The sequence below is a fragment of the Carassius carassius genome, chromosome 42 (assembly GCF_963082965.1).
Source record: "Carassius carassius chromosome 42, fCarCar2.1, whole genome shotgun sequence".
In the NCBI taxonomy this organism is placed as follows: domain Eukaryota; kingdom Metazoa; phylum Chordata; class Actinopteri; order Cypriniformes; family Cyprinidae; genus Carassius; species Carassius carassius.
The window spans coordinates 26770291-26796404 of NC_081796.1; the positions used below are offsets into that span (position 1 = coordinate 26770291).

At 41.3% G+C, this 26114-nt stretch overlaps 3 protein-coding genes across 3 annotated transcripts in view; all 3 read right to left on the reverse strand.

Annotated features, from left to right (window-relative positions):
- Positions 1-26114, reverse strand: part of LOC132124468 (nuclease EXOG, mitochondrial-like) — a 344294-nt gene that overhangs the window by 75797 nt on the left and 242383 nt on the right. The gene's annotated exons all lie outside the window — the stretch shown is intronic.
- On the reverse strand, positions 3350-10484 carry LOC132124458 (tripartite motif-containing protein 16-like). The gene is made up of 6 exons (XM_059535465.1): positions 9895-10484; positions 9589-9672; positions 9267-9509; positions 5287-5446; positions 4242-4289; positions 3350-4032 (listed from the first exon to the last, which is right to left on the reverse strand). Exons 1-6 carry the CDS (start codon positions 10459-10461, stop codon positions 3506-3508), a joined length of 1629 nt encoding a protein of 542 aa, XP_059391448.1. The 5' UTR covers positions 10462-10484; the 3' UTR covers positions 3350-3505.
- LOC132124459 (tripartite motif-containing protein 16-like) lies at positions 15362-24670 on the reverse strand. The gene is made up of 6 exons (XM_059535466.1): positions 23912-24670; positions 23666-23761; positions 23353-23586; positions 16776-16935; positions 16570-16617; positions 15362-16344 (listed from the first exon to the last, which is right to left on the reverse strand). Exons 1-6 carry the CDS (start codon positions 24479-24481, stop codon positions 15827-15829), a joined length of 1626 nt encoding a protein of 541 aa, XP_059391449.1. The 5' UTR covers positions 24482-24670; the 3' UTR covers positions 15362-15826.

Sequence of the window (26114 nt, forward strand, 5' to 3'; positions counted from 1 at the left end):
ACTGAGCCATTGCTCAAGATGGCCGCCGGTCCAGCGCCTCTGCAGACCCTCCAGAGTCGAGTCAGGTCCCCATTGACCCTCCAGAGTCGAGTCAGGTCCCCGTTGACCCTCCAGAGTCGAGTCAGGTCCCCGTTGACCCTCCAGAGTCGAGTCAGGTTCCCGTTGACCCTCCAGAGTTGAGTCAGTTTCCCGTTGACCGTCCAGAGTCAGGTCAAGTCACCATTAACACTCCAGAGTCAGGTCAAGTCACCATTAACACTCATGAGTTAAGCACTACTTCAGTTAGACCTCAGGAGTCAAGTCACCGTTGATCTTCATGGGCAAAGTCAAGTCCCCAGTGTCCTTCATGGGCAAAGTCAAGTCCCCAGTGTTCTTCATGAGCAAAGGCAAGTCACAGTTGATCTTCATGAGCAAAGGCAAGTTACCGTTGATCTTCATGAGCAAAGGCAAGTCACCGTTGATCTTCATGAGCAAGGGCAAATCACGGTTGATCTTCATGAGCAAAGTCAAGTCACCAATGATCTTCATGAGCAAAGTCAAGTCACCGTTGATCTTCATGAGCAGAGTCAAGACAACATTGATCTTCATGAGCAAAGTCAAGTCACCGTTGATCTTCATGAGCAGAGTCAAGTCACCGCTGATCTTCCTGAATCCAGTCAAAACACTACGGATCTACCAGAGTCTCTTCACGTCTCTGTTGAACTACCAGAGTCTCTCCATGTCTCTGTTGAACTACTTGAGTCTCTCCACGTCTCTGCTGAACTACCAGAGCCTCTCCATGTCTCTGCTGAACTACCAGAGCTTCTCCACGTCTCTGCTGAACTACCAGAGCCTCTCTGCGGAACTACCAGAGCCTCTCCATGTCTCTGCTGAACTGCCAGAGCCTCTCCACGTTTCTGCGGAACTTCCAGAGCCTCGTCACATCTCAGCTGAACTCCCTGAGCGCTCGACTTATCCTGTTGTGGCCACGGAGGCCATCCAGGAACTCACCGCCTGCCCTGTCATGGCCATGGATACCATCTACCATCTCCTCAGGGCCACGGAGGCCACCCTTAACCTGTTCATGTTCTCTATTTCAGACTTACCTAACCAGACTTGCTCTCCTGTGCCATCGTTCCCACTGTGGTGGTCTTTGGCGCCGCCCTGGTGGGCTCCTGTCTCGACCGCATGGCTGTGGTGGTCTTCTGCGCCACCCTGGTGGGCTTCTGTCTCGACCACACGGTGGTGGTGGTCTTCTGCGCCACCCTGGTGGGCTTCTGTCTCGACCGCACGGCTGTGGTGGTCTTCTGCGCCGCGCTGGTGGGATTCTGTCTCGACCGCATGGCTGTGGTGGTCTTCTGCGCCGCTCTGATGGGCTTCTGTCTCGACCGCACGGCTGTGGTGGTCTTCTGCGCCGCCCTGGTGGGCTTCTGTCTCGACCGCAGTTCCACCTGATCCACCCTGGATACCTGCCCTTTTGGCTCGGCCCTGGGCCCCTGAACTTTCTGTTCCCTCCTGATCTTGTGTTTTGTTGTTGTTTTGTTTTTTTTGTTTCCCTCTAAGGACCTGGCCCACTGTCCCTCCCCCTGGTCCTCCGCCGGTCCACCTCCCTCCTGGTCTCCTTGTTGTTGTTTTTGTTTTAGTTTTTTTGCACTTCCGGTCTCTGTTGCCCTCTATGAACCTGGCCCTCCGTCCCTACCCCTGGTCCTCCGCCGGTCCTCCTCCCTCCTGGTCTCCTTGTGGTTGTTGTTGTTTTTTTTTCACTTCCTGTCTCTGTTTCCCTCTGTGAACCTGGCCCTCCGTCCCTCCCCCTGGTCCTCCTCCCTCCTGGTCTCCTTGTGGTTGTTGTTGTTTTGTTTTTTCACTTCCTGTCTCTGTTTCCCTCTGTGAACCTGGCCCTCCGTCCCTCCCCCTGGTCCTCCGTCGGTCCACCTCCCTCCTGGTCTCCTTGTTGTTGTTTTGTTTTTGTTTTTTGCACTTCTGGTCTCTGTTGCCCTCTATGAACCTGGCCCTCCGTCCCTCCCCCTGGTCCTCCGCCGGTCCTCCACCGGTCCTCCTCCCTCCTGGTCTCCTTGTGGTTGTTGTTGTTTTGTTTTTTCACTTCCTGTCTATGTTTCCCGCTATGGACCTGGCCCTCCGTCCCTCCCCCTTATCCTCCACCAGTCCACCTCCCTCCTGGTCTCTGTGTTCCTTGGTTTGTTTTGTGTTCAATGGTGCATCTGGTAGCTGCTCCGTAGAGGAGGGGGTAATATCACTGTGTCTGTTCTGTGTTTCCCTGTGTGTCCACTGCTGGTCTCACTTCCCCATAGGCACTTCACCACAGGCACTACATTTTCCACATAGCTTTGTCCCTTCATCACAGTTAATTGCACACCTGTTATTGCACTCAGCTGTCTCCACTTCCTTCGTTATCCTGTCTATAAATACCAGTCTTTCTCTTTCTGTTTTGATGGAGTCCTTATTTTCCGTCACCTGGTTTTCTCGCATTCCCTTGTGTTCTCTAGTTTCTAGTTTCCTGTTTGTTTTGTTTCTGGACTGATTTCATGGTTATAACCTCCTGTCTGTTTGGATACTGATTTTTGGATTACCCATTAAACACACTGCTCTTGGATCTCTCGTCTCCTGTGATCTATCGTTACATTTTCCTTCTTACACTCGGTACAACAACATTGGATACATTAAACACACTTATCATTCAATGGAACTGTGAGATCAAACATCAGCTGCTCATGTGTCAGTTAGATGAACAGAGCGTGAGCACAATCCTGTGACAGTCACAGATTTTATACAGTGGAGTGCATGAAGGAGAGATCTGAGGCACAAACACTGTTCAAGATCTCCATTAATTCATGCTTGTAGTAATTTAATGTGTATATTTTTTGAAAGCATTGAATCGCTATAGAAATAGCGATTCATTCGATTCTTAGAATTTTAAACTGATTACTGTCCAAAATGGATTTTTCAAGATTGATGCACATGCATCTCCAGGGTTTGTAATCGATGCATCGGTAAAACAAGTGAATCATTACACCCCTAGTTACTGTAAGGCAACTACTGAACACACACACACACATATAACAAAGAATAACAATAAAATCAGTGGCTCATGACACCAGAAGACAGAAGAACACAAAACACTGAAAAGTGTTGGAGAAACACGAGCTTAATAATAAAAAAAAATTATTTATTGAGTGTGATCATTTGATTTGAATGCTAATTTTGATAGCAATAATAAAAATAACGTATTTGACTCTACATTAAAAACTAAATGAATTATTTCAATCAACAAAAAAAAAAGCATAGAAACACATTGCCACTCAGTAGGACTCACACACACACACCGATCTTTCTGTCTATTTGAGAATTTGATATACACATTTATTTTGATTCATGTTATTTCACTGAAGTTCAGCTGCAGTATTAATGTCTTGAAGAGAAAAGAATAGACTCTGTAACATTTCACTGTTACTGATTTATCACGCAGCTCAAAGCATTATGACTAAAATATCACGTCTAATCTGATTCATCAACACATCAGTTTCACTGATGATCCTTTATAAACACCAAACCCAGGATAGAGCGGCTGAGTGAATGTGGTCTGGACTGTGTGGATGAGACTCATTGTGTCAGAGACGCTGTAGAAGGACAGAGTTCCTGCACTGTGATCCACAAACACTCCTATTTTACTGCTGATGGGCTGTATAGGGAGATCAGTCACTATGTTATTGTGTGTGAATGAGTAACTTGAAGGTAAGCAGTCCAAATTCCAGGACTGATCATTACATCCAAACAAACATTCATTACTCTTACCCTTCCTGCTGATGCTTTTATATATCACTGATATATACACACCATTATTCCCACTCCACTCAGTCTCCCAGTAACAGCGTCCACACACACTCTCTCTACACAACACCTGATACCAATAATCAAATCTGTCTGGATGATCAGGATACGGCTGGACTGTGTTAGTGACAGTAATCACTCTGTTGTTCTTAGACAGATGGAAGCGTCTATATGCTGTGTTCGGATCGAGAGTGAACTGATGGGAATCTGATGGAGATAAAAACACATCAGAATCAGGAATTATGAATATGTTTGATCTTTTCATGTAGTTGAACACTTCATGTTCTCAGTATAGATTACCAGATATTCTGTGCAAATCATAATTTACATCAATTATAAAACTCTTCTTTCTCATTTTACAGGAATAACATGAACACACTCAGTGAGTTTTTCTGATTGTTTTCTTACTGACTTACATTGTAGGAAGTCGTTCCTGGTTCTGGGAACAATGTTGGTGAATGTGACTGTGGAAATCAAAAGACATGAACAGTGTGATTCTCATGATCCATCATCCATTCCTAAGACATTTCTAATATGATGTTCTCCGTGATATGAGATGATGATGGGTTCATTTCTCAGAGCAGATGAATCTCCAGGGGTCTAATTTATAAACTGCGAACGCACAAAATGGGCATAGAAACATGCGTATGCAATTTTCCACGCACATATCGTGATTTATAAAAATAAACTTGGAGTAAATAAGGACACACCGTACAGACATTTTAAACCATGCGTACGACCTCTTTTTCATGGAGGGAGAAAATTATTGAAGTAAACAACGAATTTAAACTCTGTTTTCATGTCCTTAAAACACATTTATATTAAATATTCCACTCGCATTAAAGAAGATTAACACTCTCTAAAATTACATAATTTCATCAACAATAAACATAATTTTCTTGTGACATGTTATTTTTTTAATGACAGCTAGGAGTGCTATAGGTGCACAATAATTAATCTTTAAACTAAACTACAGATCACATGTTATGAGAAATATATTAGCGAGAACAATGATCGATGATGCACACTTACTGTGATATTATGGTGGAGACTGATGGACGGAAGTGTTAATGTCGTTTAAAGTCATCTCTACAACATTATGAAAAATTATTAGCAAAACTGCATACATTTAATTTGAAATAATTTAAATTATATTTGGCCAGTGTTAAAGAATGAGGTAATCTAAAATATCTGAGAACTATTTGAAACCATTTTGTTTATATGGATATTTCATATATTTATTCTAAAACTAGGCCCTGTACCATATTTGGTAATTTTGGGGAGGAGATGAGGTGGAGATGCACGTACACACAATCTTCCCCTGAATAGAATTCATAAAAAGATTTTTGCGCAGGTTCTGGCATGCGCATGGTTTTATAAATATGAAAACTTTTGGGTGTATGCAAAATCTAGCTTTTGTGCCTACGTAAAAATTTTATAAATGAGACCCCAGGACTTTACCTCTGTCTGAGATCTTCTTGAGCTCCTCTTTGCAGAAATCCTCCAGTTTGTCTCTCAGCTGACAGACAGATTCTCTCAGACCATCAGAAGAGACAAAAGAACTGAAGGGATCTTCATTTAGGTCTGTAGATTCAGGAAGTGCTGAGAGAGACTGGAAACTCTACAGAAAACAGAAATCAAACTCATCAGCTCCACACTTTACCCAATAACCTGCAAGAACATCAGATTTCTCTTCAGGAACTCAAGCTGCATCAGAGAGCACTTTGGGAATGCCTTTAGTGTGACCGGCTCTGAATCATGCGTGTAATCAGACCAATGGATGGGCGAGACTTTATAGGTGGGTGAAGTCAGAGACCAGGAAGCTTAAAAGCATGTGCGGCCAAGCTGGCACTTAGCCTTCTGTCTTTCAGCAAGCACTCTGTGTGAGTCTGTACCATATTCGTTTGTGAGTCTTATTTATTGTTGTTTGTCCCTCTCAACATGTCAAAAGCACCTCAAAAGACCAAGCAAAAGCTTAAGGTTGAGGGCAGGTAGAGTTTTAAGACGTTTGTTCCTCCCTGCGTTACATTACAGATGGGGATACACACAGTTTGTGTGTTGTCTGCCTCGGAGCAGAGCAGAGAGGCTCTTGAGAGTCTCCCGGCTCGCCATCGGATGCGATGGTGGCTGCAGAGAGACATTTGTGGCTGACCCTTTCAGAAATTATGGATAAATATATGGTCTGCCTCATGGATGCCTCACTTGTGTCCTCAGGCTAGTTCGGCTCACAAACAGGCGGCAGCATTCCAGCGGTTCCTCCATAGTCACTCTCTAGTTCGGGAGGCTGCTGGGCAGGGGCAGCTTCTGCAAGTACCAGTTTCTTATACAGGGAGACACAAAATCAGTGCCTTACATACTTCCCTGTCTCGGGACCACCGTCTAAGTAGCACTCTGGGTCTGTGGCCTCCAAGCCTAAGCTGGATCTGCGGACCATCCTTAAGGCTAAGAGGTTGTCGGCCAAAAAGTCCTGACACCTTTGGCCCAGGGCTTATGAGGGCAGTCCCCTCCAGTACTCAGTAATCAAGTTAGTTTGCCTCCATCTGCACTCTGCCCTGGCTTCCTACTCTGCTGGATCTATCCTGGATCCTTGCTCCACTGGCTCTGCCTCAGTCTCCAGGTCCTTAACCAGCACAGGGAACTGGCCCTCCATACCTCGTCCAATCCACCTCCACTCTGCCTTCCTCCCAGACTTCTGTGACCCTTTGGGGAGCATCTGGAAGCTTTTTTTTATGGGGGAGGGGGGTGCTTTGTCGCAATCTTCGGCTGGATTGATCATGAGCTCCTCCAGGGGGCACTCCATCCCTTACCTTCACCTTTGTACACTGGAATCCATTTCCCAGAAACCCCAGCCTAGGAACTGATTATGGACACAACTGTTTCCCATTAGGATGACTATTTAAAGGGGTCATATGATGTGATTTAATTTTTTCCTTTATCTTTGGAGTGTTACAAGCTCTTGGTGCATAATGAAGATCTGTAAAGTTGCAAAGACTAAAGTCTCAAATCCAAATAGATATTCTTTATCAAAGTCAAGACTCTGCCATGCCCCCCGAAATGCCTTGAATAAACACACCCCCACATATCTACATCACAATGTGGAAATATCTGTGAAATGCTGCCCAAATGTTCACACAAAGAAAGAAGGCAGGGTTTCAATAACCGCAGTTAGTGTTGAAGCAGCCATATCAGGGAGATGCTGTGTATGTCTAGGCAAAAGCAAAAGCACTTCATTTGGCCTTTCAAAGATAGATTCATTTAGGAATCATTAAGATTACTTTTTATGGACAACCGTTTCATGAACCTTGGAGAGGATGTACTTCTGACTTTGCTATGAAATCTGCCACTTCTGGATCAGCTACTGTAAGTACGTTAATAGTTTAAGTATTTTCTATTGATTGTTCAAATCCAGAGTTTTGCATGTTGCATGTGTGTGTGTGTGTGTGTGTGTGAGAGAGAGAGACAGAGAGAGAGAGAGAGAGAGAGAGAGAGACGGTCACACATGTGTATGTCAGGCAACTCTGTTCCGCTTTCAGGCATGAACTGATGGTAATACTAAGGACATTATTAACTGTCTTTACATTTATTTTAAAAGAAGAAGCTCGCGATTATGGAAAGGGTCGTTATTTCCAATGAGTGCTTGTGGTGATCGGCCAATCATGATGCACTGGGTCAGTTGGCCAATCAGGACAGACTGTGCTTATTGGAACGATGGACTTTGTAGAAACGATGCGTTTGAGAGAGGTGGGGCATAGAGGACCTACAATAATGTACAGTATTTGAAAAATAATGTTTTTTGAACATTAAAGTATGTCAACATTCTGTTACACCATTTAAACAAAATAATGATCTTTTAAAAAGCATCCTATGACCCCTTTAAGTTGTACTCTCACACTCACACATTGCTGAGTCTTGTTTAGCTGTTAAGAGACATTTCTAAGCATTTCCTTGTTTCCTTGCCTTTGTGTTTTTGTTGTTGGGTTCCTTCTTTTTGTGATTGTTTGCTGCCTGCTCTGACCAGTGCCTGTTATTTGGATTACTCTTTTGTCTTGCCCTAGGTTGTTTGCTGTTGTTTTACCATGCCTGTTTCAACTACGCTCTTTAATAAAGCTTGCACTTGGATCCCCTATTAGAGGTCTGCTAACTAACCCGAGTCCGAAGAGTCCCAAAATACTTTCAAGCTTTGGGTTGGGTTCAGGGTTAATGTTTAATGAATTGCTTCGGGCTTGGGTCGGACTTGGGTTTATAGCTAAACTAAAACTATGTGCAATAGGCTACGCTGCCTACATAGACAATGACAACACAACACAGAAAATTTTATTAGTAAAATAGCTTCAACAGGCTACTGGCTCACAATGTTATATTTATGTGCAATTAGGGGGTAAAATTACTTTTTTTGAAGTAACTAAGCATTGCTTGTAGAGAGAGATGTGTAAATATAACAATATCAGGTTCTCACACAGGCAACTTTCAGCCCCCCCCCCCCCCTAGCTAATTTAAATAAATGATATAATTAATTAATTAATTAAAATAAATGCGATCTTACTGCACTGCATCTCTGTCTGATTTAAAGCAGGCCGAATGCTAAAGAGCCATAACTGATGAAAACAAAAAACGTAAATTGCACGATAGAAGAAGGCTAATCATCTTGTCATATACAACCATTCAAAAACTCGGCAGAATTTATGTGACCGCTGCACCTGGTGTTCATAAACTTTCATAACTGGTTAAGTGTTTTTTTCTTTTGCCCTGTGAACTAGCAGAGTCTTAATGATTCTGTTCCTTTACATGTATTTGTTTACTGACCATTGCATGCAATCCTGAATTACAGCATTTTTTAAACAGGGCTATTCGTTGTGAAAAAAAAATTATGGGTTCGGCCTCTAAATTTAACCGTGTCACTTGGGTCGGGTCGAGTAAGACAAATATGGGTATTGGCCAGGTTCGGGATTCAGTTTAAGGCACATGCAGACCTCTATCCCCTATTCTGTTGTAACACCGCCCATAACAATATCAATCACCACGGAATATAGTTTCAGCTAAAAACAAATAATTTTGACACCTTAAATTTTTGTCTGAAATCCTTGTTGGACTGATTGCTAATATACAGTTTTGAAGATATATACTTTGAAAATCACCAGATCCATTTTTATTTATTTTTTTTAATTGAAAGGTAAGTGAAGCTTTGAACTGTTGGAAGTGCTTGTGATTGTTGACAGTTAAATATTTCTTCCAGAAGAAAGACCTCGGATAAATTATTCCTAAGAGATTTTCATAGCTGAAAGCCATTTGTAAGTGGCGTCTCTTTCAAATGAAGATGATCAGATGAGAGTCTGAATGATGAATATATAACAAGACACTCATGAAATGTTTCTCTGTGAGTCTCTGTCACAGCGGGATCTGCTCAAGTCCACTATGATCCTGTTCTTCTAGATCTGTGTTACCTGCAGGAACTGGATTTGATGTGTGTGTGAAAGCTGCTCCAGCTCAGCGTCTCTTCTCCTCAGATCATTGATCTCCTGCTCCATCTGCTTCAGTCGTCCTTCAGCTCGACTCACTGCAGTCTTTTCCTTATCTCTGATATCAGGAATGAGGTGCTGTACCAGCTCAGAGCAGCGTCTCTCATTGGAGCAGATGAGCTCAGTAAAGATCCTCTCACGGTCCTCCACTGCTGTCTGTGCAGAGCGCTGTTAGGACACACAGTGATTCAGCTTCAGTGAAACTGAACTGAGACTGAGACAAGCTTATCTCCTTCTCCAAACTCACCTTATGAGACTCCAGAGTCTCTCTCAGCTGCTGAAGATCTTTCTCTCTCTGCTGGAACTTCTTCTGTGTCTCCTTCAGCTGCTTCTGCATGATAAACGGATATAGTAAATCTTGCATAAAACTGCTGGCACTAAATCATTATGTGAACAGAAAAATCCAGTAAAAGTGAAACTGATAACCAATGGCTGTAGGTTCAAACTCCAGAAGTTATAATCAATCATCATCATCATACATGAATGAAAATTAACATTAAAGCTTTAAACATTAAAGTTTTACACTACAAGTGTAAGTGCTAGTATTAAATACCTGTTTCTCTGTCCTCTGTGCTACAGCTGATACAGTTTTGTGTTTTTTATGCTCATATTTTGTACACAGCTCACAAATGCATTGTTGGTCAGTAATACAGTACATTTCCAGATGTTTCTCATGTTTCTGGCAGATCATCTCCTGCAGTCGTCCAGTGGTTTCAATCACTTTGTGTGGCTTACGTGAATAAAATTCCTCATGACGGTCAAAATGAGTTTGACAGTAAGATTCCTGACACATCAGACAGGACTTGACGGCTTTGTATTTTCTTCCAGTACAGACGTCACACTGAACATCTCCAGCTCCAGCGTCACAGTCAGCAGGACGTTTCCACTTGTTCAGTTTCTCCACCAGTTCAGCCAGCAGAGTGTTTCTAGCTAAAGCAGGTCTTGGACTGAAGGTCTCTCTGCACTGAGGACAGCTGTAGACTCTCATCTGATCTTCCTGATCCCAGCGGTCTGTAATACAGCTCTTACAGTAACTGTGTCCACACTGGATGGTCACTGGATCCTTCAGGAGATCCAGACACACTGTACATGAGAGCTCCTCCTGAGAAAATTTGGCCATTTCACGGCATGAATACAGAGACACAGAACACACAACTGCTCAATTACACTTTCACTTCCTTTTCCCCCTTGAGTCATGTGTTGTTTCTAAGTAGTTTAATATATGTCTAAAAAAATACCCTAACTCCCCCATCAAATAAAAAAAAAATCCCACCTATAAGAGCCACCTAAAGTGGGAATTCTCCCCAATTTTCCAAAATGAAATTGAGGCCAACATGTCTGCCACTTTTGTTCTGACTGAGGGAAAAAAAGCATTACAATAAATCACGCTGCCAATGGTGATTAAATCTAACGATTGCTTAGTTCATATTTATAAAGGACTTAAACCTATTCAAAATATGGAGACAGTTACATCCTAAGTTTTTTTTAGTACTCTTGCTTTTCTAGAACACTCCAGTCTTATTCCAGAATTTATAATTTTCTAATTTCACCAATAATTGTCATATATTAGGCTGATTGCCTTTATGATACAATAGTAATTTCAGATCACGCCTCCATATTATTTACTATTTATTAATATTAAATATTCCCCTTTGCCCTCCACCCTCCTTTTTACGTCACTTCAGAAACTATACACTGATTTTATCTGGAATAATAAATGAGCTCGAGTTTGACTGTCACTTTTATACTCACCATACAATAGGGGTGGTCTCCAATTTCCTAATCTACAGTGGTATTATTGGGCAGGGCACTTGAGGTCTACTTTATACTGTTTTTTCCTGAACCCCGTCCATCTTGGTTGGACATTGAATCTTTCTTTATAAAGTCAAAACTACCCTTTAATCTTTATCTTTATTTGACAGATTTCAAAATTCTCAGAAAAAACAAAGATGTTGTATCTCTTAATCCTAATCTCATTAATACTATTAAAGTCTGGTGTGATGTGCATAATTATTTAGGTCAGACAAATACTTTATCATGTTTTACCCCAATATGGGGCATTGAGAGCTTTAAACCTGTTAGATCAGACTATGGATTTAATCTATGGTATGATAAAAAATCTAAAATTTGAGGATTTTTATATAGGAAACAATTTAATGTCATTTATATAGGAAGCAATTTAATGTCAACCCCCCCCCCCACCCACCAAAAAAAATAAAAAATAAAAAAATAAAATAAAATAAAAATTCTTTACATTTCTTCAATTTAGGAGCTATGTTTCTTCTCACCAAGGTGCAAATCTTACAAAACCTCCTCTTGAAATTTTACTATCAAAGTCATCCCAATCTTAAGGCTTAATATCGATGTTCAATAAATTATTTGAGTCATACTCCAAAGAATCCAAACTGATCTCCTGGAGAAAAGATTTAAAAATGAACACTTCCTTAAATTAATAAAAGTGAAAAGTCAAAGTAGTGACATTCGCCAAGTATGGTTACTCAGACTCGGAATTGGTGCTCTGCATTAACCCATCCAAGTGCACACACACAGCAGTGAGAAGTGAACACACCCCCAAGCAGTGGGTGGCTATATCCAGCAGCCGGGGGTTCAGTGCCTTGCTCAAGGGCACTTCAGCCATGAGTATTGAGGGTGGAATAGAGTGCTGTTCATTCACTCCCTCTCACCTACAACTCCTGCCAAGACTCAAACCTGCGACCTTTGGGTTACAAGTCCAAGTCTCTAACATTAGGCCACAGCTGCCCCACTGGATTATGAGAACTTACTTTACTCCAATTAGGTTAAACTAAATTTGTCAGAATGCTCCAGACTCATGCATTAAATGCACATTTGTCACGATCCGGTCTTTGAACTGCCGTTAATTCACCACACAGACTTTCACACTACACAGTACACCCTGGACTACATTTCCAATGATCCATTGCACCAATCACAAGTTCACCTGATAAAAATCACACCATGCACCTGAGAAAAATCTCACACACAGCACAATCATCAGACATGCTTTATAAGCATTGGACTTTTGTTTTGCGCTTATCACTCTCCTAGTTTCATTGGATTCCCACTCTTGTCTACCCCTCTGGATACTAGACCAAGATGGCGGAGTGTACACATCGCAAGGCTCAGCGTCTCTCTAGTTTTTGCAATTTTGCAGTATTATTTGCTTCTCAGGCTGCCTGTGGCTCTCACATGGACATCAACATCTATACCTCCTCTGTACTGAATTACATCACCATTGACAGTGTTACAAAAGAAAAACAGATAACAACATACCCTAATCAGAAGCCATGGATGAACAAGGAGGTGCGACTTCTGCTGAAAGCCCACAACACTGCCTTCAGGTCAGATGACGCACAGGCTTACAGTAAATCCAGGGCTATGAAAATGAGCATCAAAAAGGCCAAGTACTGCTACAAGCTGAAGGTAGCTTTTCCAACTCTTACCCTCGATGCATGTGGCAGGACATCCAGATCATCAGTGACTACAAGTCAAGCAACTCCACTCCAACGGTCACTGACATCTCCTTCCTTAACGAGCTAAATGACTTCTATGCTCGCTTCAACAGCGACTGCAAGGAGACGGCCACCAAAATCACACACTCAACAAACCACCAACCTCTCAAACTCACCTCCACAGATGTCCATAGTGCATTGAGCCGGATCAACGCACGCAAGGCTGCTGGACCGGATGGCATTTCTGTACAAGTGCCTAGGGCATGTGCAGAACATCTTGCAGGGGTCTTCACAGACATTTTCAACCTTTCCCTCACCCTAGCAACTGTGCCAACATGTTTTAACATCCACATCCATTGTGCCAGTACTGAAACACTCCTCCCCAATGTGCCTGAATGACTATCACCCCGTAGCACTCACACCCATCATTATGAAGTGTTTTGAGCAACTGGTCTTAGCACACCTCAAAGACTGCCTCCTACTCACACTGGACCCACATCAATTTGCCTACCGTAAAAATAGGAGCACAGGGGATGCAGTTTGCACAGTGCTGCTCTTCTGCACTCATACACTTGGACAATAACAACACGTATGTTAGGATGTTGTTTGTTGACTTCAGTTCAGCATTTAACACCGTCATTCCCTCCAAGATGACCACAAAATTTGGAGACTTGGACATTAACACCTCCCTCTGCAACTGGATTATGGACTTTCTGACAAACAGGCCTCAGCATGTTAGGTCAGGCCACACCTGCTCCACCACCATCACACTTAACACCGGCGTACCACAGGGCTGTGTGCTGAGCCCATTCCTTTACTCTTTACTTATGGATCCAACTCAATCATAAAGTTTGCAAATGACACCACTGTGATTGGCCCCATCAGTAACAACGATGAGACTGCCTACATGGAAGAGGTACAGCACCTGGCCACATGGTGCGCTGACAATAACCTGCTCCTTAACACCAGTAAGGCAAAGGAGCTCATCGTGGACTTCAGGAAGAAGAAAGGAAGCACGCATGACCCCATCCAAATTAACAAGATGGTTGTTGAACGTGTCTCCAGCTTCAAGTTTCTGGGAACCACCATCTCGGACAACCTGTCCTGGACCACAAACACCTAAAGCCTGGTCAAGAAGGCTCACCAGCGCCTCTTCTTCCTCAGGACACTGAAGAAGAACCAGCATAGTGGTGAACTTTTACCAGTGTACGATCGAGAGCATCCTGACCAGTTGTATCACAGTCTGGTATGGGAACTGCTCAGTGACTGACCGCAAGGCACTGCAGAGGGGATTCTTTAAAATCTGTAAATTATGTCCATAATACTTATCTGTATAGTTATTGTACATATTGTAGACCCTGTATATTCTGTACTTACTGCTTATTGCACTTCTGTTTAGATGCTAACTGCATTTCGTTGCCTTGTACCTTACATGTGCAGTAACAATAAAGGTGAATCTAATCTAATCTAATCTAATATTGTTCGCTCATTGAAGACCCATGCTTGTTACCTGATTGCCATTGTTTGACCACGTCTCTTAATAAAGCCTTGCATATGGATCCGCACTTCTCACGTCTCGTGAGCTCCATAAAAATTCAATTCAAGTTTATATGTATAGCGCTATTCCAATACAAATAATTGCAAAGCAACTTCACAGAAAATTGTCTACAATATTTAGTAGCAGCTTACAGGTGTTGACTGTAAGTTTATGTGCATATGACAGGAACTTAAAATAATAATAACAAAACCAACATCTGATAAAGACACACTTTTGCACTACATAGTCCTAAGGTGCAGGAGTTTTGGAAAGAGGTAGTTTTACAAATTTTTCAAATGGTATCTGTTAATTTTCCAATGAATCCAGACATTTTTATTTGAGAATTTTTTTTCCTTATAATATTGTACACTGTACTAGCACTCATAAACTTTTTGACGTGTATACTTCAAGCAAAGTGTGTAATAGCTATCTATTGGAAAAAAGTGGAAAGGCCATCTGATGTACAGTGGATCGATAATATGTCTTTTTGTTTGTCAATGGAAAAGATTATAAATATAATTTAAAAGATAAATTGTCCTTTATTTGAGAATATTTGGAAATCCTTTATCTCAAACTCAGTAGTAATATAATGATTGAGGTTTAAAGAGATAAAATATCTTGATTCTCAACGTGTTTCCACCCACATTTTATTACTACCAAACCATTAGTCATTTAACCATTTACTGTTTTTCCTAAATTACCCCTTTTTATATTATGATTTGCTTCTTGTGAGTTTTTTCAACTCTTATTAGTCTGTAACTATCTGAACTAACCCCCTTTTTTATTTTTATTTTTTTAATAAAAAATTATTTATTTTATATATTACATCTATTAGTTGTTTTTCCTTTTATTGTTATTTAAGTTATTGTTATCATGTAAAATAGATCTAACTATTTTATTGTATAATATTGTTGTAATATACTGGCATAATTTGTTACATCTCAATAAACAAATAGTTGAAAAATACATTTTCTCTGATTATATACAAGTAAGGCAACTACTGAACACACACACATAAAAAAGCATGGCAATAAAATCAGTTGCTCATGACATCGGAAGACAGAAGAACACAAAAACACTGAAAAATGTTGAAACATGAGCTGAATAATTAAATTATTTATTGACTGTGATCATCTGAATTGAAAGCTAATGATAGCAATAATAAAGCAAAAAAAAAAATAACTGATGTGACTCTACATTAAAAACTAAATGACTGATTTCAATCAACACATAAAGAGGAAGAGAAAGGCATAGAGAAACATTGTCACTCACCAGGACTCACACACTGATCTTACTGTCTATTTGAGGATTTAATACACACATTTATTCTGATTCATGTTATTTCAGTGATAAAAGTTCAGCTGCTGTATTAATGTCTTGAAGAGAAAAGAAGAGACTCTATAACATCTACTGTTACTGATTTATCATGCAGCTCGAAGCATTATGGGTAGAATCTCTCATCAATTTATTCTGATTCATCAACACAGTTTCACTGATGATCCAGAGCAAACACCAAACCCAGGATAGAGCGGCTGAGTGAATGTTGTCTGGACTGTGTGGATGAGGCTCATTGTGTCAGAGATGCTGTAGAAGGACAGAGTTCCTGCTCTGTGATCCACAAACACTCCTATTCTACTGCTGATGGACTCTACAGGGAGATCAGTCCATGTGTTATTGTGTTTGAAATAGTAATTGGAGGGAGTGCTGTACAAACTCCAGGACTGATCATTAGATCCAAACAAACCTTTATTACCCAATTCCTTCCTGCTGATGCTCTTATATGACACTGATGTAAATACACGTCCACTCCACTCGAGCTCCCAGTAACAGCGTCCATATACACACTCATTACACAACACCTGAGAATGACTATCAAATCTGTCTGGATGATCAGGATACGGGTGGACGGTTCTACTGACAGCAATCACTTTGTTCCTCCCAGAGAGACGGAGGTTTTTATTCACTGTGTTCAAATCCAGAGTGAACTGACGGGAATCTGATGGAGATAAAACACATCAGAATCAGGAATTAAGAATCGGTTTGACCTTTTAATGTAGCTGAACTCTTCATGTTCAGTGTATCATCAGTGTCTCAGTAGAGATGACCACAGATATCAGTGTAAATCATCATTTACATCATCAGTTATAAAACTCTTCTTTCACCTTATACAAGAAGAACATGAACACACTCAGTGAGGTTTTCTGCTTGTTTTCTGACTTACATTGTAGGAAGTCGTTCCTGGTTCTGGGAACAATGTTGGTGATTGTGACTGGAAATCAACAGACATGTACAGTGTGATTCTCAAGTCAAGAGTAAAACATCAGAAAATAATCAGAAAATAATCAGACATTTCTAATATGATGTTCTCCATGGTATGAGATGATGATGGATTGGCTTCTGAGAGCAGATGAATCTCCAGGACTTTACCTCTGTCTGAGATCTTCTTGAGCTGCTCTTTGCAGAAATTCTCCAGTTTGTCTCTCAGCTGATGGACAGATTCTCTCAGACCATCAGAAGAGACGAGAGAACTGAAGGGATCTTCATTTACGTCTGTAGATTCAGGAGGTGCTGAGAGAGACTGGAAACTCTACAGAAAACAGAAATCAAACTCATGAGCTCCACACTTCACCCAATAACCTGCAGGAACATCATCAGCAGTCACATTAGAGCTACAGATTCTAGTATTTGCAGCTTACACTATATGTGAACTTTCTAGAAAATAGTTTGGATGAAAAAAACATCTGCAAAGAACATAAATGTCCATCTAACAGTTGCATACATCTAACAGCACATCAATGGAATGGAGTAGATTAGTTAAAAAAAACAGCTCAAAGGTTATGGTTAGATTAACTAATATTTATAATTTCAGAATGTTTAAAAAACTGAAACTTTACAAAAATGAGACTATATATTAGTGATCAGTCTCATTGGGATTCTTATGACAAAAAAATGCAAGGTGCCACAAAATAATGCAGTGTTTGGTTATGCATAAAATCTGCATTCGTAAAATTGTGAAATCTTGGAATGATTGAACAATGCTTTAGCACATTGAAAACAATCAAAACCTGACCATTTCTTAACGGCATAGGTCACCCAAGAATGAACGTGTTCTTGTTAATTTACTCACCCTCAGGCCATCCAACATGTAGGTGAATTTTTTCTTCAGTAGAGCAGTAAATTGTTTATTTTTTTGCTGAAACCGTGGTCATTGGTGATTCATAAAAAAATAAAGTCAGCGCCTCCCCGTCTTTGAGAATGAAAAGAAAGTACATCAAGGAACACAAACGTACTACCCCATGGCTCCTGATGATATATTGAGGTCTTATGAAGTGAAACAATTGGTCTGTGTAACTGTGACACTGAATCGCGGATCGGGTTTCAGGCTGTATATTCCTCCCTGCCCGCGATACATTACGAGCGGGGAAATACACAGTCTGTGCATGGTCTGCCTGGGTTCGAAGCATGCTGAGTCACTCGTGGGGTTCGCAAATGGATCTGGCAGAGGGAATGGAGACGGGTGAGTCCCTATCTCCTTCCACTTCCGCCAGATCCGACGGCCAATCTCTGGAGTCGGAAGCACGCTCTGCGGTTCCTTCCACCCAGGGAGAGGGATCGACACTCCGACTCTCTTCCTCCGAGGAGGTCAATGTGGAGTCTGTCGATAGGGATTCGCTAGCCCATTCGCCACAGTATGAGGAGCTCTTAGAGGTGGTTACTTGTGCGGTGGCCAAGCTAAACATCAAATGGCCGGCCGAGAAAACAGCAGAACCGCAGCGAAGCAAGCTTGAGGAACGCTTCCTGCGGTCGAGTCAACCAGCCCCAGCCATGGCCTTCCCTTTTTTCCCGATCTGCACGAAGAGATAGCCAGATCGGGGAAACGCCCGTTTTCAGCCCGCCGCTACAGCCCCTCATCAGATTATTATGGCATGGTGGGGATGGGAGAGAAGTGAAAACCCTATTAGGGAAGGAGGGCATCAAGGTGGTCCCTCCTCAAGACAGGGAGTCCGGGTTCTACAGCCGGTATTTCATAGATCCAAAGAAGGATGGGGGGTTGTGTCCGATTATAGATCAGCGGGTCTTAAATTGATCAGTTATGAGACTGAAGTTCAAAATGCTCACGATCACGCATGTTGTCAAAGTCAAAGTCAAAGTCACCTTTATTTATATAGCGCTTTAAACAAAATACATTGCGTCAAAGCAACTGAACAACATTCATTAGGAAAACAGTGTCAATAATGAAAAAATTATAGTTAAAGGCAGTTCATCATTGAATTCAGTTATGTCATCTCTGTTCAATTAAATAGTGTCTGTGCATTTATTTGCAATCAAGTCAACGATATCGCTGTAGATGAAGTGTCCCCAACTAAGCAAGCCAGAGGCGACAGCGGCAAGGAACCGAAACTCCATCGGTGACAGAATGGAGAAAAAAACCTTGGGAGAAACCAGGCTCAGTTGGGGGGCCAGTTCTCCTCTGACCAGACGAAACCAGTAGTTCAATTCCAGGCTGCAGCAAAGTCAGATTGCACAGAAGAATCATCTGTTTCCTGTGGTCTTGTCCTGGTGCTCCTTTGAGACAAGGTCTTTACAGGGGATCTGTATCTGGGGCTCTAGTTGTCCTGGTCTCCGCTGTCTTTAAGGGATGTAGAGGTCCTTTCTAGGTGCTGATCCACCATCTGGTCTGGATACGTACTGGATCCGGGTGACTGCAGTGACCCTCTGATCTGGACACAGACTGGATCTGGTGGCCACGGTGACCTCGGAACAAGAGAGAAACAGACAAATATTAGCGTAGATGCCATTCTTCTAATGATGTAGCAAGTACATAGGGTGTTATGGGAAGTGTTTCCGGTTCTGGTTTACCTAATTAATGCAGCCTAAAAATCCTTTAACGGATTTGGATAATAAAAGCATATTAGTATGTTATGTGTATGCCAGGTTAAAGAGATGGGTCTTTAATCTAGATTTAAACTGCAAGAGTGTGTCTGCCTCCCGAACAATGTTAGGTAGGTTATTCCAGAGTTTAGGCGCCAAATAGGAAAAGGATCTGCCGCCCGCAGTTGATTTTGATATTCTAGGTATTATCAAATTGCAAATTGGACTAGCTGTAGTTTGTTTACTAAGCGTGCAGAACAACCACCCAATAAAGCATTACAATAATCTAACCTTGAGGTCATAAAAGCATGTATTAACATTTCTGCATTTGACATTGAGAGCATAGGCCGTAATTTAGATATATTTTTGAGATGGAAAAATGCAGTTTTACAAATGCTAGAAACGTGGCTTTCTAAGGAAAGATTGCGATCAAATAGCACACCTAGGTTTCTAACTGATGACGAAGAATTGACAGAGCAACCATCAAGTCTTAGACAGTGTTCTAGGTTATTACAAGCGGAGTTTTTAGGTCCTATAATTAACACCTCTGTTTTTTCAGAATTTAGCAGTAAGAAATTACTCGTCATCCAGTTTTTTATATCGACTATGCAATCCATTAGTTTTTCAAATTGGTGTGTTTCACCGGGCTGCGAAGAAATATAGAGTTGAGTATCATCAGCATAACAGTGAAAGCTAACACCATGTTTCCTGATGATATCTCCCAAGGGTAACATATAAAGCGTGAAGAGTAGCGGCCCTAGTACTGAGCCTTGAGGTACTCCATACTGCACTTGTGATCGATAGGATACATCTTCATTCACTGCTACGAACTGATGGCGGTCATATAAGTACGATTTAAACCATGCTAATGCACTTCCATTAATGCCAACAAAGTGTTCAAGTCTATGCAAAAGAAAGTTGTGGTCAATTGTGTCAAACGCAGCACTAAGATCCAATAAAACTAATAGAGAGATACACCCACGATCAGATGATAAGAGCCGATCATTTGTAACTCTAAGGAGAGCAGTCTAAGAACTATGATACGGTCTAAATCCTGACTGGAAATCCTCACATATACCATTTTTCTCTAAGAAGGAATATAATTGTGAGGATACCACCTTTTCTAGTATCTTGGACAGAAAAGGGAGATTCGAGATTGGTCTATAATTAACTAGTTCTTTGGGGTCAAGCTGTGGTTTTTTGATGAGAGGCTTAATAACAGCCAGTTTGAAGGTTTTGGGGACATATCCTAATGACAATGAAGAATTAATAATAGTCAGAAGAGGATCTATGACTTCTGGAAGCACCTCTTTTAGGAGCTTAGATGGTATAGGGTCTAACATACATGTCGATGGTTTAGATGATTTAACAAGTTTATACAATTCTTCCTTGCCTATAGTAGAGAATGAGTGGAACTGTTCCTCAGGGGGTCTATAGTGCACTGTCTGATGTGATACTGTAGCTGACGGCTGAATGGTTGCAATTTTATCTTTAATAGTATCGATTTTAGAAGTAAAGTAGTTCATAAAGTCATTACTGCTGTGATGTTGGGAAATGTCAACACTTATTGAGGCTTTATTTTTCGTTAATTTAGCCACTGTATTGAATAAATACCTGGGGTTATGTTTGTTTTCTTCTAAAAGAGAAGAAAAGTAATCGGATCTAGCAGTTTTTAATGCTTTTCTGTAGGATTTGTTACTTTCCCGCCAAGCAATACGAAATACCTCTAGTTTTGTTTTCCTCCAGCTGCGCTCCATTTTTCGGGCTGCTCTCTTTAGGGTGCGAGTATGCTCATTATACCATGGTGTCAAACTGTTTTCCTTAACCTTCCTTAAGCGTAAAGGAGCAACTGTATTTAAAGTGCTAGAAAATAGAGAGTCCATAGTTTCTGTTACATCATCAAGTTCTGAAGTTTTGGATATGCTAAGGAACTTGGATACATCAGGAAGATAACTTAAAAAGCAGTCTTTTGTGTTAGAAGTGATGGTTCTTCCATACTTGTAACAAGAAGTAGGATTTACAATTTTGGCTATATGAAGTTTGCACAAAACTAAATTATGATCTGAGATATCATCACTTGGCTGAATAATTTCGACACCATCAACATCAATTCCATGTGACAGTATTAAATCTAGAGTATGATTTCGACAATGAGTAGGTCCTGAAACGTGTTGTCTAACACCAATAGAGTTCAGAATGTCTATAAATGCTGATACCAATGCATCTTTTTCATTATCAACATGGATATTAAAATCACCAACTATTAAGACATTATCTGCAGCCAGAACTAACTCGGATGTAAAATCACCAAACTCTTTAATAAAGTCTGTATGGTGCCCTGGTGGCCTGTATACAGTAGCCAGTACAAACATAACAGGGGATTTATCATTAACATTTGTTTCTCTGGATAATTTTATATGAAGCACCATTACTTCAAATGATTTATACTTGAAGCCTGCTCTCTGAGAGATCCTGAAAACGTTGTTATAAATTGAAGCAACACCTCCACCTTTGCCTTTTAGACGCGGCTCATGTTTATAACAGTAATCTTGGGGGGTGGACTCATTTAAAATAATGTAATCATCAGGTTTTAGCCAGGTTTCTGTCAAACAGAGTACATCTATATTATGATCAGTGATCATATTATTTACAAAAAGTGTTTTCGTAGAAAGGGATCTGATATTCAATAAGCCAAGCTTTATCATTTGTTTATCCATATTGCTTCTGTTTTTTATTTGTTGAACCTCAATTAAATTGTTAATCTTAACTTGGTTTGGACGTTTTTTGTTTTTTCTAGTTCGGGGAACAGACACAGTCTCTATAATGTGATATCTAGGTGAAAAAGTCTCTATGTGCTGAGAATTAACTGACCTCTGTGACGGGAGGCGGCTAGCAGACAGTCGGTTTAGCCAGTCTGTCTGCTTCCTGACCTGGGCCCCAGTTAGTCAAGTATAAACACTAAGACTATTTGCCAAATTTCTAGAGAGAAGAGTGGCGCCACCCCAGGAGGGATGAAGACCCTGGACACTATGGTACAGACCTGGCTGAGGCTTCATCTGTACGCCTTTCCCCCTATTGCTCTGCTCCCGGGAGTTCTGGCGAGAGTACGTCGGGGTCTGTCTGTTGTTAGTAGCCCCGTTCTGGCCGGGCTGAGTATGGTTCGCAGATCTGGTCTCCCTCCTCGACGGCTCACCATGGGAGATACCGATCAGGACATACCTACTCTCTCAGACACAGGGCACGATAATTCACCCTCGCCCGGAGTTGTGGAAACTGTGGGTGTGGCCCCTGAGGAGGCACAACTCATAGCATCGGGTCTCTCAACCGAGGTTGTTGAGACCATCCTCCAAGCCAGAGCTCCCTCAACGAGGAAACTGTACACCCTGAGGTGGAACCTCTTCACCTCATGGTGCAGAAACCGCCAGCTAGACCCAGCTAACTGACCAATTGGTACAGTTCTTGATATTCTACAAGCCAGGCTCTCTGCAGGGTTGACCCACTCCACGCTGAAGGTTTACGTGGCGGCCATTGCGGCCTACCATGTCCCTCTCATTGGTCAGTCTTTGGGAAGACACCCCTTAGTTACATGTTTCCTCCGAGGTGCGCTGAGGCTGAGACCTCCAGTACGGTCCCGTATTCCCCCATGGGACTTGGTTGTGGTGTTAGAGGCTCTTTGCAAAACTCCATTCGAGCCGATTCAAGATATTTCAGACAGACATCTGAACTCATTTTTTGGGTGAAACATCCCTTTAAGACCCGATCAAGTAAACACATTTTTGTCTGAAATCCTTGTGGAAGTGATTACTAATATACCATGATCAAATTCATCATCCAGGCAAATAAAAATAAATTTGATCAGCATTGAAGATCACCTGATAAGACTTTAAAAAGTTGAAAAGTTAGTTGAACTTTGAGCTGTTGGGGGCGCAAGTGGTGTTTGACAGCTGGATTTATGTTCCAGAAGAAAGAGCTCAGAGAAATGATTCTTAAGAGATTTCCAAAGCTGAAAGCCATTTTTAAGCGGCGTCTTTTTTAAAAGATGATGATCATAATAACACATAATAACATAACATGGTATAATTATACACTCGCTCAAGTCCACTCTGACCCTGTTCTTCTAGATCTGTGTTACCTGCAGGAACTGGATGTGATCCTGTGTGTGTGAAAGCTGCTCCAGCTCAGCGTCTCTCCTCCTCAGATCATTGATCTCCTGCTCCAGTCGCTCCAGTCGTCCTTCAGCTCGACTAACTGCAGTCTTTTCCTGATCTCTGATCAGTCGTATCAGCTCAGAGCGGCTGCTCTCAATGGAGCAGATGAGCTCAGTAAAGATCCTCTCACTGTCCTCCACTGCTGTCTGTGCAGAGCGCTGTTAGGACACACAGTGATTCAGCTTCAGTGAGTCTGAACTGAGACTGAGAGAAACTTCTCTTCTTCTCCAGACTCACCTTATGAGACTCCAGAGTCTCTCTCAGCTGCTGGAGATCTTTCTCTCTCTGCTCTATTCTCTGCTGGAACGTCTTCTGTGTCTCCTTCAGCTGCTTCTGCAGGACAAATAGATGGTAGTGAATCTTACAGAGAACTACTGGCACTAAATCATCATAAGTGTTTCTGCATCATTAATCTCCGGCTCTATACAGAAAACAAGTCTGAGTATTACACTGAGTATTAACTTGATCGCTAGTTTTAAATACCTGTTTCTCTGTCCTCTGTGCTGCAGCTGATACAGTGTTGTGGTTTTTATGGTCATCCATACACAGTACACATATACATTTCTGATCTGTGCGACAGAAAACCTCAAGAAGCTTCTCATGTTTCTGGCAGATCATCTCCTGCAGTCGTCCAGTGGGCTCAGTCAAATTGTGTCTCTTTCCTTTAAACCAACTCTCGTGTTGTTCAAGGTGATTCTGACAGTAAGAGTTCAGACACATCAGACAGGATTTGACAGCTTTGTATTTTCTTCCGGCACAGACATCACACCGCACATCTCCAGCTCCAGCGTCATAGTCAGCAGGACATTTCCTCTTCTTCAGTTTCTTCACCAGTTCAGCCAGCATGGTGTTTTTAGCTATAGCAGGTCTTGGACAGAAGGTCTCTCTGCACTGAGGACAGCTGTAGACTCTCATCTGACCCTCCTGATCCCAGTAGTCTGTAATACAACTCTTACAGTAACTGTGTCCACACTGGATGGTCACTGGATCCTTCAGGAGATCCAGACACACTGGACAAATGAACTCATCCTGAGAAAAGCTGGCTTCTGCCATTTTACTGCATGAATACAGAGACACAACACAGAACAGCTCAACTACACTTCAGTTTCTCTTTCCTTTAAGTCATGTGATTCTGGTTTCCTGTGTTTATGTTTGTGTTTGAGTGACGTGTAAAACGTGTGTGTCTGTGAGTCTGTACATAATGAAATGTCTACTAGATGTCAGTTTCAGACAAACACTCAAAAAGTACCAGTGACAAAGAAGCAGGACAATAGCCTTGAAAACGTGACCAACCACCATCCACTGTCAAGTAGTGCTGGGTAGATTACTAACAAATTGTAGTTTGTTACTGATCACATATTATATGATAAAAACTGTAGTTAGTGACATAGTTTAAGTCACTCAGTTTATTTATTCTGACTGCTTTTTAGATTATTTTTAGATTGCTTTTTTTTTAAATACAAACTTTTTAACTTAGCATTAAACATACCATATTGATATAAATTATCAACATTATGAAATGCATTAAACATTACATTACATTACTTTGGGCCATCAGTGGGCCCCACCACTGGAGTCTTGATAATTCTTCCTGCACTACATTTCCCATAAGCCCAGGGCCTGGTACTGATAACCCTCTGACACCTGAACCTCATTAACCCAGCTATTTATAGCAGGCCCACGCTTAGGCTCTTTGCAAAGTCTTGAATTTGCCTTGGTGAACATTTCTGAGTGTTTGTTTCTTGTATTTTTGGACAACCTATTGTTATTACCCTGCCTGCCTTTGTTACTGATCTTTTGCTGCTTGCACCTCGGGCTGTTAACCTTATATTGGATTATCGTTGTAGTTTGATTGCCGCCTGCCCTGACCACATGCCTCACTGTTAATGATTCTTTCTGCCCTGCTCCACTGCCTTACCTGTGCACTGGCCACTTCTTCTACGACCACGTTTCTAATAAAGCTTCAAATGGATTCCAGTTATTGTGATGAATCAGTACACATGCAAATGTGTTGTGAAATTATTGAAATATTAACTTTGTATCCGATCATCAGTGAATCTGGACATGGCACATTTAGACTTGGCAACATCAAGTGACTTCTCTATCTGGATAACCGATCGGATCACTGTTTTCTACACAATATTCAAATAAGTCTTACACCATATATGCTCACCTGCTTGTGTGCTCCGTGATGAAAATGTAACATCTGTTTCTATATTTCACTTTCTCCGAGTCTACATACCATAACAGAAGACAGGACCTAAACAGTAACGGCACCATGAGAACAACCAATCCATTTCAGGAGATCAGGGATCGTTTGCAAAAATAAAATTACCTGCTAAAAACATTGTTAGAACAATGCATGGTGATGTTCTTAGAACATTTTTAGAACAAAAAAAATCTAGCTGGGTAATCTATCATTCACTCAGTTTTATGAACTGTTTTATAATCAATATTTAATTTACATAAAATTATGATTACAGGTTTGAAATATTTTTGTCAAGACTTCCAGAACCAACAGTTACTAAAGTTCACTTGATATGATGAAGACACAGTGTTTCAAAGCTACACATCCATGATCTTATGGATTCATTTAGTCCAAAAATGAAAAATGTCTTTTAATGAAACCTCATCAAAAGGTATCCTAAAAGATAACTCACAGGACTGAGTGATATACTCCTCAATA